Source organism: Salvia splendens, chromosome 22 (assembly GCF_004379255.2).
Source record: "Salvia splendens isolate huo1 chromosome 22, SspV2, whole genome shotgun sequence".
NCBI classification, from domain to species: Eukaryota; Viridiplantae; Streptophyta; class Magnoliopsida; order Lamiales; family Lamiaceae; genus Salvia; species Salvia splendens.
Window position 1 is genome coordinate 20981224 of NC_056053.1, and position 13884 is coordinate 20995107.

Here is a 13884-nt window from a genome sequence, read left to right on the forward strand (position 1 = left end):
TATTTTGTTTTTTTGGAGAACTATTAATATTTGGTTAGTTTACAACATTAGTAGGGTTTAATTCAACAAAGCTAAGCCTAGACCAAAATCACTGATATTGTAACTAATAATGATTTTATATGATTATATTGATCGACTATCATTCGATCAATATTGCAACAATAACCTTGACTTGCATTGTACATTTGTACTTATATACCATTAAATAAGTGAAGGTGTGAACATAATGTAGTCATATAAACAAAAAAAAAATCAAACTATAGGCGTGGAACATCTTATCCTATGAAACACCTTCCATCCCATCAATTTCGAAGGTAGCCATAAACTTAATTTTCCTCAATTTCGAAAGGCAAAAAATATCTTACAGAAAACAAAATAGAGTAAAATCTAGAGGATGAAGGGCTGTGCTGCCTTTGCAGTCTCAACCTCAAATGCCCCATACCAGATAAGATAACCGCCACGTGTCAATATGGCACTAATCCATCTATATGTGGTTGCAAGAGACCACATCCAACGGCCCATATCTACCGCCACCACCCAAGATCAAACCACAGCCCTCCGATTAAAATCGGCTCTCACCAATGAGAAACGTTATAAAGAGTGGGGGCAGCCAACGATGGTACCAAACAGCAGAGAAATAATTAAAGAGAGAGATGGCTTCCTCAATGGTCTCCACCGCCGCCGTCGGCGCCCGCTCCACCCCTGCTCAAGCGAGCATGGTGGCTCCTTTCACCGGACTCAAGTCCGTCTCCGCCTTCCCCAGCACCCGCAAGACCGCGGACATCACCACCATCGCCAACAACGGCGGCAGAGTCTCATGCATGAAGGTAGGTTTCATTTAATCTCCAAAATATGTGGAGTATTTTTATGAGATTATTATTAATTAGTATTATAAATATGAGCACATAATATAGGTGTGGCCCACTGAGGGATTGAAGAAGTACGAGACATTGTCGTACTTGCCACCACTAACAAGGGAGCAACTCTTGAAGCAAGTCGACTTCCTTATCCGCTCTGGTCTCATTCCTTGCCTGGAATTCGAGTTGGACCCAAAGGTACTTTTTTTTTTTAATATTAGTAAAATTTTGTAATTCCATCACTCACTATATATATTACTATAAAATGTAGAACGGGTTCCCCCACCGTGAGAACAACAGGTCCCCGGGATACTATGACGGAAGGTACTGGACAATGTGGAAGTTGCCCATGTTCGGCTGCACTGACCCAGTCCAGGTCCTCAAGGAGCTCGACGAGGTCTCCACCCTCCACCCCGAGGCATTCGTCCGAATCATCGGCTTCGACAACAAACGTCAGGTGCAGATCGTCAGTTTCATCGCCCACAGGCCAACTGGCTACATAGGCTTCTAAGCATTGCTTTATGCTCTCTCCATCAATTTCATGGATATGCTATGCTTTTTTTCAATTTCATTTGTACCAAAACTTATTTTGTGCATTTCCTCCCTTTCTCATCATATCTGATCCCGATAGAATGTATGAGCATAAATATCATATCCTGAACTATCATCGATCTCTTTTATTATAAAATATATTGGTTATCTTATTTTAATTTGTCCATTCTTGTACATGCTTCATGAGGTTTACGTGGTCTAATGATTAGTATATATGACATGTTTCATAGCACGTCTGAAAGGAGTAATTACGCCATTCATACAAAAATATCATTATTGTTTATATTAGTACAATTTTTTCTGCATAAATAAAACAAAAAGTTGTATATCACGTATTTATAAATACTGCTAACTTTTTGCCTACGTGATGTACAAATCCTGAAACAATAATATACTCTTTTGTAACAACACAGAACAATTAAATTAAGATGAAATTTTTTGTATTAACATGAAACAATGTTGAAATATTTTGTATTAACATGAAACAAAGTTGAAATATTTTGTACCTCATGTTGGCTAAATGTTGAGCTAAATACAATTAACGAATGTATTAAAATGAAATGCGAATGGATTTTTTTGTATTATTCATGCATACTTCAAGCTTTTTATACCTACTTGAAAAAATGACGGAACATTTTGTATGAATAGTATAATTACCACCTTGCAACGGACATCACGGCATGTGCCATCCATCCACTTTCCCGTCACCCCACTCTGTGCCATCCCCCTCCCCACCTCCAACAACAGGGCGTACTGCACCACACACCTCCCAACGGGTGCGTAGCCCCCTTCTCCTACCCATGCCCTAAGATGCCACATCTACCTTTCAAGTTGATTTGCTAATTGTGACATAAGTTGCCCGAAGACAGAGAGAAATTCGCAAAACATTTATCATAAAATATTTTAGGAATCAAGCAGTGTGTTAAATCCTCTAAATTCTGTCCCACATCGACTTGGTGAAGATCCCATCTAATCTATATAAGTGTGGATAACCCTCCCCCTTATGAGGCCTTTTAAGGGGTGAGTGACCCATTTCTAATACAGTGCAAATTATGATGTGTTTCGGTTGTTTAAGTTTGCCTAGCAACATTGTTGATAGAGAAAAATAGGAAAGAGAATGTGGGAGTGAATTTTGAGTGGATATAAGTTATGGATCAATAAATTCAAGGCAATGGAATCATTTGCTGCCTTTCAAGCTTTAGATTTATGGAGAAGCTGGTTGCTGTTGGGTGATGCAATGTATATTGCCTCCACCAAGCACGATATCACGAGCATCTTCGATTCTCACAATCTGGACTCAAACATAAAGCAAATATTATATAAGTAAACATGAACATTGTCTACTGGTAGCTAGACATTCATGCGACTTTAACTGGGAAACGCCTACCTCATAATTTGGAAATGTGGAAGACAAGACGCGAACAGCTTCATCATCCCACTTCTGATCACCGAATTGAGGGGTGATAATTGCTCTGCTAGCAATATAGAAGTTTGCGTAGGAGGCTGCAAGTCTCGTGCCAGGATCCCTTCCTTTACCATCACCCTGTTGAGTCATTTAGGTCAAAGAAGAAAAGCAAGAAAGCGTGAAAACACAGTAGTTTCAAATTTTCTATAACCATTAAGTCTCAGTTTCGGAATTAATCAATGGTATGGTAAAGAAATTTAACGATCATAAGCACAACAAAGAGATAAACGATGGAGCATATTTTTATGACCTAATCAAATGCAGAAATTAGGAGTCGAGTTTTACTCGTGTTGAGATAAGCTTAAGTCAGCCAGGCAGGTAGTAAAGCTCATAATCCTATCATTGCTAGAGAATTGGGAACAAAACAGGGTTATGTGAAAGAAAAAAATTCAACCTGTTGTAGTCCATTAGCTTCCTCCTCTGTCATATAGAGTGGTCCTGGCACATGAAGTTTGATGATTTCGAATTTTCTACCTTTGGCATCAGTTTCTCTCGTAAGAACAGAAAGAGCTTCCATCGATCGTTCGTATTGGGGATCTGACTTATCATCAGTCCATGACAATAAAACTACACCAGGCCTCGAGAAACAGCACATGTTATCAATATGCCCATTAGTGTCATCATCACCTGCAAGATACATAACAATGTTTGAAAATATATGTCGAGCTGTGGTGTTTTCATGGAGTTAGGATAAGCCCAAGTCAATGAAAATAAGTGGTGAAGATCAACTATATACCGTCAATGGAGAAATGTCAATTAATTTAACCACAAAAACTAACTTTTATGCATTCGATTATAGCCTACAGGTTACAAAATCAACTAGTTGACAATATGGAACATAATAAGTGAGGTTGTATATGTGTAAATCTAGATCAAACATGTTAATCTAGTTACATGTTCCTGAAGAGATGTGTTCATATCGAGCTATTTAGAGTTTGTCCCTGAAACCAAGTAACCAGAATGCAAGATGTGAACAAGAAGATACCAAATAATCCACGAGGCAGCCAGATGACCTTCTTCACTCCAAGGTATGCCTTAAGTTCATCCTCAATTTGTCCCTTAGATAAACCTGGATTTCTATTTTTATTCAGTAGGCACTCCTCTGTTGTAAGACAAGTCCCTGAAGGAAGAAACAGATATTGATTAGTCTGTGTTACTCTAAAAATTCTAAGGATAATAAGTTTAACGTAAACACTGGAAGTTCCTACGAAAGAATATGCTTGTTAGTGATAGGCGAAATGGTTACCATGAATTATGGAAATAAGAAAAGTCTTAGTTTATAGGATGTCATATTGACACTAAATAAAGAGGCACATATACATCAATTCTTTCGCCTGCTAACATCAGTGCTTAAATCCGCAGTGTTGAGAAGTAGTACAAAAACGTTCTATAGACACAGACTGGGTTTCATGGACTGCATTCTGCAATATAGAGTGAAATCAACATACTCAATGCATTCTGCATTCATACATAGTGAGATGCACGACTCAGTAAATACAGGGTGAAACCAAAGTAAAGATGCAAATCAGCTCCACTGCTTCAAAAAAACCGTAAGTCGCGCAGTCACTTGATCTTTTCATACGCTGTCGTATATATATTCTGATCCACACCAGGTTAGTTTTCTTTTCATATCTAAGTAATAAGTTGACCAAACATGCTTATATTTTCCACTTATTAGGCATGTTGGTACTCTGTGAGTTTTCATTTCTTGTACACAAATCCTCATAAAGGAATTCAAGGAATTAGAATTTGGGAGTCACGTCTCTTGCCAAAAATCTGAGAGACTGAGATTATATCTATCATGCCATATAGAAATCACGATGGAATATGATAAAAGCTCAAGTTAATTTCATGCAGAGAAATTCGTATTGGAGTAAACAAAATGTATAAGTATGTAAGTATAAGGATGTCAAGAAAGAAGTAAAAAACCTTCTCCATCAACATGAACACTTCCACCTTCAAGAATCATAGAATGAGAAAACCTAGGAACATTTTCAATTTCCAGAACCTGCAAGGGTAAATATAAACAAGTATATAATGTGATTAATGTAGGTCCAACAAAATAAATTTATCCATGTACTTGCTCTCATATTGCACTATAAAACTTGGCCAACCTTATTAGCGATAAGTAAGTCAAGGCTCCAATCTTCATAACAACCTCCATCCATGCCTAGGAAAGTGGAACGTGTTTATTTAAAACGTTTGGTGGATGTAGATAAGATAAATTCATGATATAGACCTTATACCAAAAACATTTTCTCATTGTGGAGACATATCACACCAAAAATTAGTTCCACACTGGAAATATATCCTACATAATTTAGAAAGCACAAAAACCAAATGAAATCACCAAAACCACAAAAAAAAAGATTGAAGTATATTCTACATAGAAATGGCCACATTTTACTGTTTAGATGTCTACTCTGCACAAAATATCCTCAGAGTAGCGGAAATATTTGAAAGATTCATGCTGACTTACCACCATAGCCATTGAAGTTCCAATCAATCCCTGCAACCTTGCTGTCCAACTTCTCGTTATCTAACAGGCTATTTCTGACAAGAAACTGCCAAAAAATGAAGCGAGATCATATTAATACAGCTTCTGTAGCAGAGGATAATAATATGGTTTAGACAAGTAAAACTCTCACTGTTGGTCCAGTGTCACGGAGCCAAGAGTCATTCATGCTGATCTCAACCACCCTGATATGTTCTGGCAATTGACTGCGGGCATTCTCCCACTGTATTATTATAAGGAAACCTTTGTTTTTGAAAGGAGTACTGAAAATAAAATGAAGTACTGAAAAGAAAAAAAAAAGAATGTCAAACCTGCACAGAACTGGCACATACAGTAACTGGTTCAAATCTTGAAATTGCAGTTGCAACTCTGGTAAAGACACGTTGAGCATGCACGGCATTGTCATGCCAATTGTCTGGCCGTTCCTGTTAATCAAGTGGAGGAGCTAGGATATGAATTAACTTATTGAGCCATTAATATTATGTTCAGTCTACAACTTCCATCGCTATGTTGGAATATTGAACAAAGTTTAGTTTTGTTCAAGAATCTATACATTTTTCCTGCAACTACTAGGAGTAATTCTTAGTGTTAATTTAATTCACTCAAAACTTTTGAGACATGATTGATATGTATATTGCAAGTTTTCACCCTACTCCTCAACATACTCTGATTCTCCAGCAGTCTAGGTTCATGTTCAAATAAAAGGGAGATGACATGTAATGGTAACCACAAGTTAAAGCTTACAGATTATGACCATAAGATGCTACATTGTTGGAAGCCTTCCAATTCCACAGATGCATGTTTTCAATTGAAAACACGAAGTTCAACAATAATCAGAAGATGTTCCATCTTATAATGGCATTCAGTATAGCCCTTCTTGACCTTAGATCCTACATCCTGGACAGGGTATAGACAAGACACTATGTACAACACGCAAACAAAAAAGGAAAACATCTTACTACAAGCCAAAATCCTCTGTTTATCAAATCCCTACGCTCGATGTGATAAAGACCTGAATGAAAAAAAAAAAAAACTAAGCCAGCAAAATCAAAATCCAAACATTGGCATCTGGCATTGAAGGTGTGTACCTCAAGCTGGTAGGATTGCATGGAGATGGGGAAAGTCTTATACACGCATTCACATACATAATACTCCATCTGTCCCACAATAAGAGTCATGTTTTGCCATTTCGGTCCATCCCACAATAAGAGTCATAAATCACTTTTACCATAAATGGTAAATAGACTCTCACATTCCACCAACTTATTCCACTCACATTTTATTATAAAATTAATATATATAATTGGATTCGTATTACCCTAATTTATTCAACTCACTTTTCTTTACATTTCAAAACATGTGCCATAACCATTAGCACTCCTATTGCGGGACGGAGGGAGTATAGATATAGAGAGAGTGAGAGACAGAGAGAAAAAATTCACGTTTTATTAAAGATCTTTCCACAGCATGAATATCACCAGAAAAAAATTCACCAAACCAGCAAGACTATACAAACGCAGGATTCCTGTTAAACTCTTCTCACATTTAAAGAGATAAGACACATATTTCCATCATAATCCAACTAATAAGTATGATTTCCATCATACTTCAACTGAATGAGTATTATTTCCATAAAAAATTTCTTCACTAAACATATCAGCCTTCTCAGCGGCCTTCTCGAATTAGAAATACTAACATCAAAAAGTCACAAAAACCACATAGAAAAGAAAAGTAAAAACAGAGCAAGAGATATAATGCAAAAAAAAGCAGAAAATGAATGGAAGAAACTCACAGGCCAGCCGATCCAGCAGCGCGAGTGAGGCGCCCACTCAGCAGGCATGTAATACCCGTGATCCACCGGCCTCCCTTTCAGCTTCATCCTAGCCATCCGCTCTTCCAAACCAAACTTCATACCAAACGCAGAGATTCTTATACAGTTAAAACAGATAGAAAGGATTGACTTGAAAATTCAAGGTCGAAATCAACGATAGCACGTTGGTAAACTGGATTTGTTTATTAATCAAATCGGCGGAAGCAGCATAAAAACAGGCGGAGATTGATTTGCAATCACAAGTTTTAGACCTAATAGCTGGCAATCATAGCAGCACTTTGAATTTTCAATTAAAATTTGTGAGTGAAAGCAAAAGGAATGGAGGTAAAAGTTAGATGAGGTTTGAATTGTGGTGATTAGAATATTCGAGTCGGGAATCTTTATGTGGGGCTGTGCTGCCGCATTTGCATGGCTTTCACAGACACTCGCTATCTATGCCCACTGCAGCAGATCTAACGACTCTGCCATCATTCGTTTCTGGGTTCGGTTTCGGGTTATCCAACCCGAAAAAATCAGTTGACCCGAAATCTTAGGATGAGGATCTTGCTGTGCACGAATGCACAGTGTTCCACACAAATAATTAAAATAATCAAATAAATTTAATTAAATAAATAATATTATATTGAATTGAGAAAAACAGCAAGGCATTATTATATTGAATTGAGAAAAACAGTAGGCCCTGCTGTGCATTTGTGCACAGAGGATCCCTTCCCAAAATCTTAAGGTTTCAAAAAAAAATTTCAATTATGTCATCTATCATGGTGTTCAAAATGACGTTTCATTATACAGTACGTTTCTTTCATACTCCCTCCGTCCCGTGTTACTTGCACTTATTTTCTTTCTGGGCGTCCTAAGTTATTTGCACTCTTTCCATTTTTAGTAAAAATTATCACCTACAGTCGTAATATTTGACTTTGTCTATCATTCATTCCTTAATCTACGTGCCGAAAAGGAAACGTTCAAGTAACGCGGGACGGAAGGAGTATTTTTTTCTTTTCTTATTTTAAACTTCGTAGAATTGACTAGAATTACCCAAACTTCATTATTTAAATGATTATTAATTTAAATGGAATGATGGAAGTCGGTGAGCGGCACTATTGAGGCCTCATATACACAGCACGTGCGTGCACACGCACAGAGAGTGTGAAATTGTAGCACGACAGCTTGGTCAAAGATTACATCCTAGACGCACCGAGAGTGTGAAATTTTCTTTTGTCATTTAGTTTATTTCAACTATGTAATTTTTTAATTTTAATTATGTTTATGAATTTTGAGTTATTTATTTTAATTTTATAAATATCACAATATAAATGAAATTATTAATAAAACAAATAAAAACTGATAATATAATTATGAATCGTAGATATTTAATTTGTGGCCTATGCATTCATTGTGAGTGTTTCAGGCCACACATATTAAATTGATGTGCCGTATATGATTGATATAGGTTTGGTCACAATTTAAAATTCAGATCTTTCTCCATATAGCTACCCTATAATGATGATTTTTTTTTCTTTTATTATACTAGCAAATTGACTTCATAAAAATTGCCCATATACCCAAAGGCTGAATCAATTCTCTAACCATTTAATAAAGAATAAGCAAGTTCTATGAATGAACAAGTTCTATACCACTCGATCACACCTCTGGGCTCATATGTTCATATTCTTGCGGAGATTGAGATGGAGTACAATACAAGACTAGTAAGATTTTAAATTTCAGAATTTTGAATTTTTATTCAGATATCAAATGTCTGAAATTATGAATTTTGATTCAAACATAAATACCATCATAAAATGCAAGGTGAATTATAAACTTGGATATAATTTCAGTATCATTCTGTATCCTAAAATGTGGCCTCAATTTTGTAAAATAAACAATTCATCCCTTTAGATGAGGAATCTACTGAAAACAGAGGGGTGCTAAAAAAAAGTTTTAAATTGGAAAACAGACTCTTATTGTTCTAAGTTACATTCTCATCAAGGTTTCTCTTAAGAAATGCACAACTCAATCAGCCTCGTCACAGATATCACAAACACAAGAAGCTCTCTGCCAGTCTAGCCCTTTTATTTTCAGTAAATTGCCTTCTACTCATCATATTCAATATACAACAAAAAGAAAGACTTTGGATTTATCCCGATTGAATAAACAGAACTCACGGGGATCTGAAACCTTCACCAGCATAGCGAACATTGCCAAGTTCCTCCTCAATGCGAAGAAGCTGCAATCAAGTCCAGAGCAAATACAATCGTTCAAAAAAGTTTGGTCGTCATAGAGAGAATGCATAAAAGAGGGCTTCCTCGTCTTTTACCTGATTATATTTGGCCAAGCGCTCGCTTCTGCAGGGAGCCCCAGTCTTTATCTGTGCAGTGAAAAGATAATTTTGTTAGACGAGTGCTTGTAAAAAGAGATCAGTAGATATGAGATAGAGCTGCCAAAAACCTGTCCGCTAGCCAAGCCCACGGATAAATCAGCAATAAAGTTGTCTTCAGTCTCACCACTGCGGTGGCTAACCATCACTCCCCATCCAGCAGCCTTCGAGTCGAGTGCTGCTTGAATTGATTCAGTAACAGTACCAATTTGGTTCACCTGCGACATTTGCAGCACATCTTTTAGTGTTTAAAGATGTGCTTAGCTACATGACTAAATCTCATGGATTGACTATAAGTATCGGAACAAAGGAAGGACGCCATGAGACTGATGCGAAAATCTAATGGGTCAAAGCACATACCTTCAAAAGTAAAGCATTGCAGGCCTTCTTCTGTATAGCTTCTGCTATCCTTTTTGGATTTGTAACTAACAAATCATCACCCACGAGCTGGATATCAACCGCGGATTGCAAGGATGACCATGAACTCCAATCATCTTGGTCGAATGGATCTTCAATTGATACAATTGGGAAATCCCTCACGAACTCTTGGTATAATTGACCAAGTTTTTCAGCTGTCAGCACATGAGCACCATCATTGGGTTGTTTTTTGAAATTGAGATCGTACTTCCCTTCTTTAGTCAAGAACTCTGAAGCAGCAACATCCATCCCTATTTTGATCTGGACAAGAATTCGAACAACATGTTAAGAAACAACATAATCCAAGCATGAAGAACAGGAGTAGCATTTATTATACCTTCCCCGTATACCCCGCCTTTTCGATTGCATCCATGAGCAGAACCAATCCCTCCCGATTGTCCTGAACATTTGGAGCAAATCCACCTTCATCTCCGACATTGCATGCATCTTGTCCATATTTAGTCTTGATAATTCCCTTCAGAATATGATAAACTGCTCAAAACAAAGAAATCACATTATCCTCTCATCCAAATATCATTATAGTTCAAAGCTAAAAAGTTCAAACAAAGTGAACCATCATGTTCCCAGTTTTTAGCATAAATTACACATATTCTTAGGAAAAATTAAGAAATCAGAGGCACATTATAGACAGTACACCTCCGGAAACGAACATAATTTCTGTATTCAGCAGTTCATATCTCTTTGGCTATAGTTATGAATGCTTCGAAATGTATAACAAGCTTTTTCATAGGTAAACTACCCAAGGATGTCTAATAATCCAATAAGTAACCAACTAGTCCAAAGGATGAGATCAATATACAAAAAGACCCAGATTGTTAGTTTGAACCATCAAAGGCTCACAAAATCTAGTCCCCTCCTAGTCTGGAATGAAAATGGTCCAATATCTAAAGTACATTTCTCACGTGATTCCCTACAGCTTTTTTTTCCCTTCCTCCCCCCCCTGTGTTTTGGTAGTATAGAGGTCATTACATATTCAAAACAAATATCCAATTCCTTTGAGTTTATTCATACAAAAATGTACATCTTTCGAAATGAGTACTCTGATGACTGACAGTAATTTGAGGTATCGTTGTCCTAGAGAGAGAAACTTTACTAACCCTCACTGCCCATCCGGAAAGCCTCAGAAAATGAGCTTGCTCCTACTGGCAATATCATGAATTCTTGCATGGCCAGGTTGTTACCAGCATGGCTGCCTCCATTGATGACATTGAATGCCGGAACTGGCATAACAAGTTCTTTCGTGTTTGATATCTCCTGTATGTGTTTGTACAGTGGCACGCCCTTTGCTCCAGCTCCAGCACGACATACACTAAGAGAAACTCCTAAAATAGCATTAGCCCCAAGTTTTGATTTGTTTGGAGTCCCATCAATCTCCAGCATAACCCCATCGACATCGCTCTGATTCCTTTAACGAGAAAAGCAGGTAAAAAGGGTTATAAGAAAGCAATTCGCAACCAGAAAACAATAGTGAATATTCCAGTACTTAAAATTAATGATGCCATTAGAAACTATCATTGGTTTATTCCAAAATCATGAGTATTGATAGTGAATGATCAGCTTGTACTATCAAGTCCGAGCCATTGACAGCTCTGTAAATGCATATGGAATTACTCATCAGTTAATTAAAAACAGACGAGAAGTAATTCTTGGCCAGGTAAAATCATCGACCGCATCCAATTTATTCGAAATATGACAAAATCTTATTTAACTAACGCTAGAAATGTTGTTGCCAAAAAAAGAGTTAAAATTGAAAGTAAAATACGCAGATCAAAAGGAAGAAGTAAATAATCCCTCAATGAATAATCACATCGAATAAAAACTCGTGGAGAAATAACACAAATTAGAAGAATAGTATGAACTACACCAGAAAATGAATTGAAAAGAGGCAATTTGATTTCATGATATACCTGACATCAATGCCGACGAGCTTAGGCCCCAAAAACTCATTAATATTCCTCACCGCATTGAGGACTCCTTTCCCCCCATAAACGGCCTTGTCGCCGTCTCTGAGCTCGAGTGCCTCGTAGATCCCGGTGGAGGCGCCGCTGGGGACGGCGGAGCGGTAGAGCGCGTCGTCATCGGTGATCAGATCGACCTCGACGGTGGGATTGCCCCTGCTGTCGACGATCTGGCGCGCCTTGACGTGCTTGACCTTGCTGGAGGCCTTGGCGGCGGCGGGAGGGGAAGGGGCGGCGGCGGCGAGGGAGCTGCGGACGGAGAAGGGGCGGGATTTGACCTTCTGCGAGGAGGGGAGCGAGAAGAGGGGGGTTTGGGGAGTGGGCTTGGTGGAGAAGATGGGGTTGGAGAGGTGAGTAGGAGTCAATGCCATTGTAGTATGAGTAAAGAGAGAGAGAATTGGGGATTGGGAATATAAAGGGGGGGCGGAGGGTTTATGGGAAAGTCCGTCAAAGGTGGCGATGAGGTAGAGAGTGAGCAAAGATGGCTATCGATGGTTGTTGGAATGTAGGAGAGAGAGAGGTGGGTTTGATTGTTTAATAAATGGGCCGCCACAGACCTACCATTTGACGGTATATATTACTCCCTCCGTCCAGCAATAGGAGTCCCATTTCTCCATGGCACGGGTTTTAAGAAAGTTGTTGGAGTGTGTAATAAATGGTGTGTGATAGTGGAATTTGGGTCTCACTTAAAATGTTGGTTGAATACAAAAATAGATCTAATTTAAGCATTGGATTTTAGTATTCCTAATTTAAATTAAAAAAACTGGAATATGCATAAATAAAATAGGCAATTTTCAACTGAATCCCAAATCTGCCTTCCATTCATTCCATAATGCAGTAACCGAAATATGTTCACATAGTACAAGAGGTGACCAAAAAATTTAAAGTTTCCCTCTTAAGCATTTTAGAGGGAACTTTGAACACAAATTTTCAAACTCCCTCAGAAAAAGTTCATCATTGGGATGGAGGAGGGGTCAAGAACAACACTGTTCTTCAGCAGCTGTAGGAAGAACTTGGTGGTGCATTTTCTACTGAAGCACATCATCGATGGAGTGCTCACAAGAGGGGCAGTAATGGAGGCAGCAGAGGAGTACGGCATAAGCAGAGACAAGCCAAGCACAACCAACACAATAGCAACATCATCAGAACCAATCAGAACCATCAATCCACAAACATAGCATAATGCAGTAACCAATCAAGGAACCACAATTACACTAATAAGGGCAGTTTATACTCAGCCTCCAAACCTCTAAAGGGGTGGCTGAACTCAAATTAACACAAGGCAGAGACAAACCAAGCACAACCAACACAATAGCAACATCATCAGAACCAATCAGAAAATCGATCCCCAACATAGCATCAGGTAGTAACCAATCAAGGAACCCCAATTACCCTCAGCAAAATATCATCATAGGGCAGTTTATAATCAGCCTCCAAACCCAACATTGGGGGTGGCTAAACTAACCAATACAGGGACAAAACCAACAACCAATACTCCTCACAAAGAATTCATCACAGAGCAGCCTCCTAACCCAACATTGGGGGTGGCTAAACCCTTCATCATAGAGCCAGATATCCCCAACCCCCTCGGAATCCCATAAATCGCGAACCCTATGAACCTCCAAACCCTATGAATGTAGGGGGTGGTTCTAAGGCAAATTGAAAGAAAGACTCACAGATTATCAAGGGGATTTCATTTTTCTCGCCGATTTCAGAGGCGAATTGGAATCAAGGAGAGGCGTTGAAGGTGTAGCAGCGAATCACCTTCAACATCCACGCAATAGCCTTGTTTCTCGCCGATTTCAGAGGCGAATCGGAATCAAATTCATCGATTATCAAGGGGATTTCATTTTTCTCCTTGATTAACAGGTTTTTAAGCTCCTGCTCCTCCCAGTAA

General features: G+C 38.4%; 3 protein-coding genes across 5 annotated transcripts; 1 reads left to right on the forward strand and 2 right to left on the reverse strand.

Moving 5' to 3' along the window:
* The first annotated feature begins 619 nt into the window (after positions 1–619).
* LOC121787065 (ribulose bisphosphate carboxylase small subunit, chloroplastic-like) lies at positions 620–1561 on the forward strand. The gene is made up of 3 exons (XM_042185677.1): positions 620–827; positions 915–1055; positions 1129–1561. Exons 1-3 carry the CDS (start codon positions 654–656, stop codon positions 1366–1368), a joined length of 555 nt encoding a protein of 184 aa, XP_042041611.1. The 5' UTR covers positions 620–653; the 3' UTR covers positions 1369–1561.
* Positions 1562–2285: 724 nt separating this feature from the next.
* Positions 2286–7616, reverse strand: LOC121786089 (agmatine deiminase-like). Of its 3 annotated transcripts, none has more exons than XM_042184619.1 (10): positions 7182–7616; positions 5701–5814; positions 5523–5595; positions 5354–5438; positions 4989–5044; positions 4804–4882; positions 3860–3994; positions 3269–3501; positions 2797–2952; positions 2286–2700 (listed from the first exon to the last, which is right to left on the reverse strand). In XM_042184619.1, exons 2-10 carry the CDS (start codon positions 5793–5795, stop codon positions 2614–2616), a joined length of 999 nt encoding a protein of 332 aa, XP_042040553.1. In that variant the 5' UTR covers positions 5796–5814; positions 7182–7616; the 3' UTR covers positions 2286–2613. The 3 variants fall into 3 exon arrangements, with proteins under 3 accessions (XP_042040553.1, XP_042040551.1, XP_042040552.1); XM_042184617.1 differs by having other exon boundaries at positions 5523–5612; positions 7182–7613; XM_042184618.1 differs by lacking the exon at positions 7182–7616 and adding an exon at positions 6134–6336.
* Positions 7617–9140: 1524 nt separating this feature from the next.
* On the reverse strand, positions 9141–12517 carry LOC121787721 (enolase 1, chloroplastic-like). The gene is made up of 7 exons (XM_042186540.1): positions 11937–12517; positions 11127–11434; positions 10346–10500; positions 9952–10269; positions 9663–9809; positions 9532–9582; positions 9141–9441 (listed from the first exon to the last, which is right to left on the reverse strand). Exons 1-7 carry the CDS (start codon positions 12356–12358, stop codon positions 9376–9378), a joined length of 1467 nt encoding a protein of 488 aa, XP_042042474.1. The 5' UTR covers positions 12359–12517; the 3' UTR covers positions 9141–9375.
* Positions 12518–13884: the final 1367 nt, after the last annotated feature.

Excerpts from the sequence above, each read along its gene's own strand:
- LOC121786089 (XM_042184617.1), bottom strand. The coding sequence starts at position 7,301 with ATGAAGTTTGGTTTGGAAGAGCGGATGGCTAGGATGAAGCTGAAAGGG. Across the intron at positions 4,883-4,988 it reads ACTTACTTATCGCTAATAAG|GTTCTGGAAATTGAAAATGT; the intron begins GTTGGCCAAGTT and ends TTACCCTTGCAG. Across the intron at positions 2,953-3,268 it reads AAGCTAATGGACTACAACAG|GGTGATGGTAAAGGAAGGGA; the intron begins GTTGAATTTTTT and ends ATGACTCAACAG.
- LOC121787065 (XM_042185677.1), top strand. The coding sequence starts at position 654 with ATGGCTTCCTCAATGGTCTCCACCGCCGCCGTCGGCGCCCGCTCCACC. Across the intron at positions 828-914 it reads GCAGAGTCTCATGCATGAAG|GTGTGGCCCACTGAGGGATT; the intron begins GTAGGTTTCATT and ends CACATAATATAG. Across the intron at positions 1,056-1,128 it reads AATTCGAGTTGGACCCAAAG|AACGGGTTCCCCCACCGTGA; the intron begins GTACTTTTTTTT and ends TATAAAATGTAG.
- LOC121787721 (XM_042186540.1), bottom strand. The coding sequence starts at position 12,358 with ATGGCATTGACTCCTACTCACCTCTCCAACCCCATCTTCTCCACCAAG. Across the intron at positions 10,270-10,345 it reads AGGCGGGGTATACGGGGAAG|ATCAAAATAGGGATGGATGT; the intron begins GTATAATAAATG and ends ATTCTTGTCCAG. Across the intron at positions 9,583-9,662 it reads TGGGCTTGGCTAGCGGACAG|ATAAAGACTGGGGCTCCCTG; the intron begins GTTTTTGGCAGC and ends TTCACTGCACAG.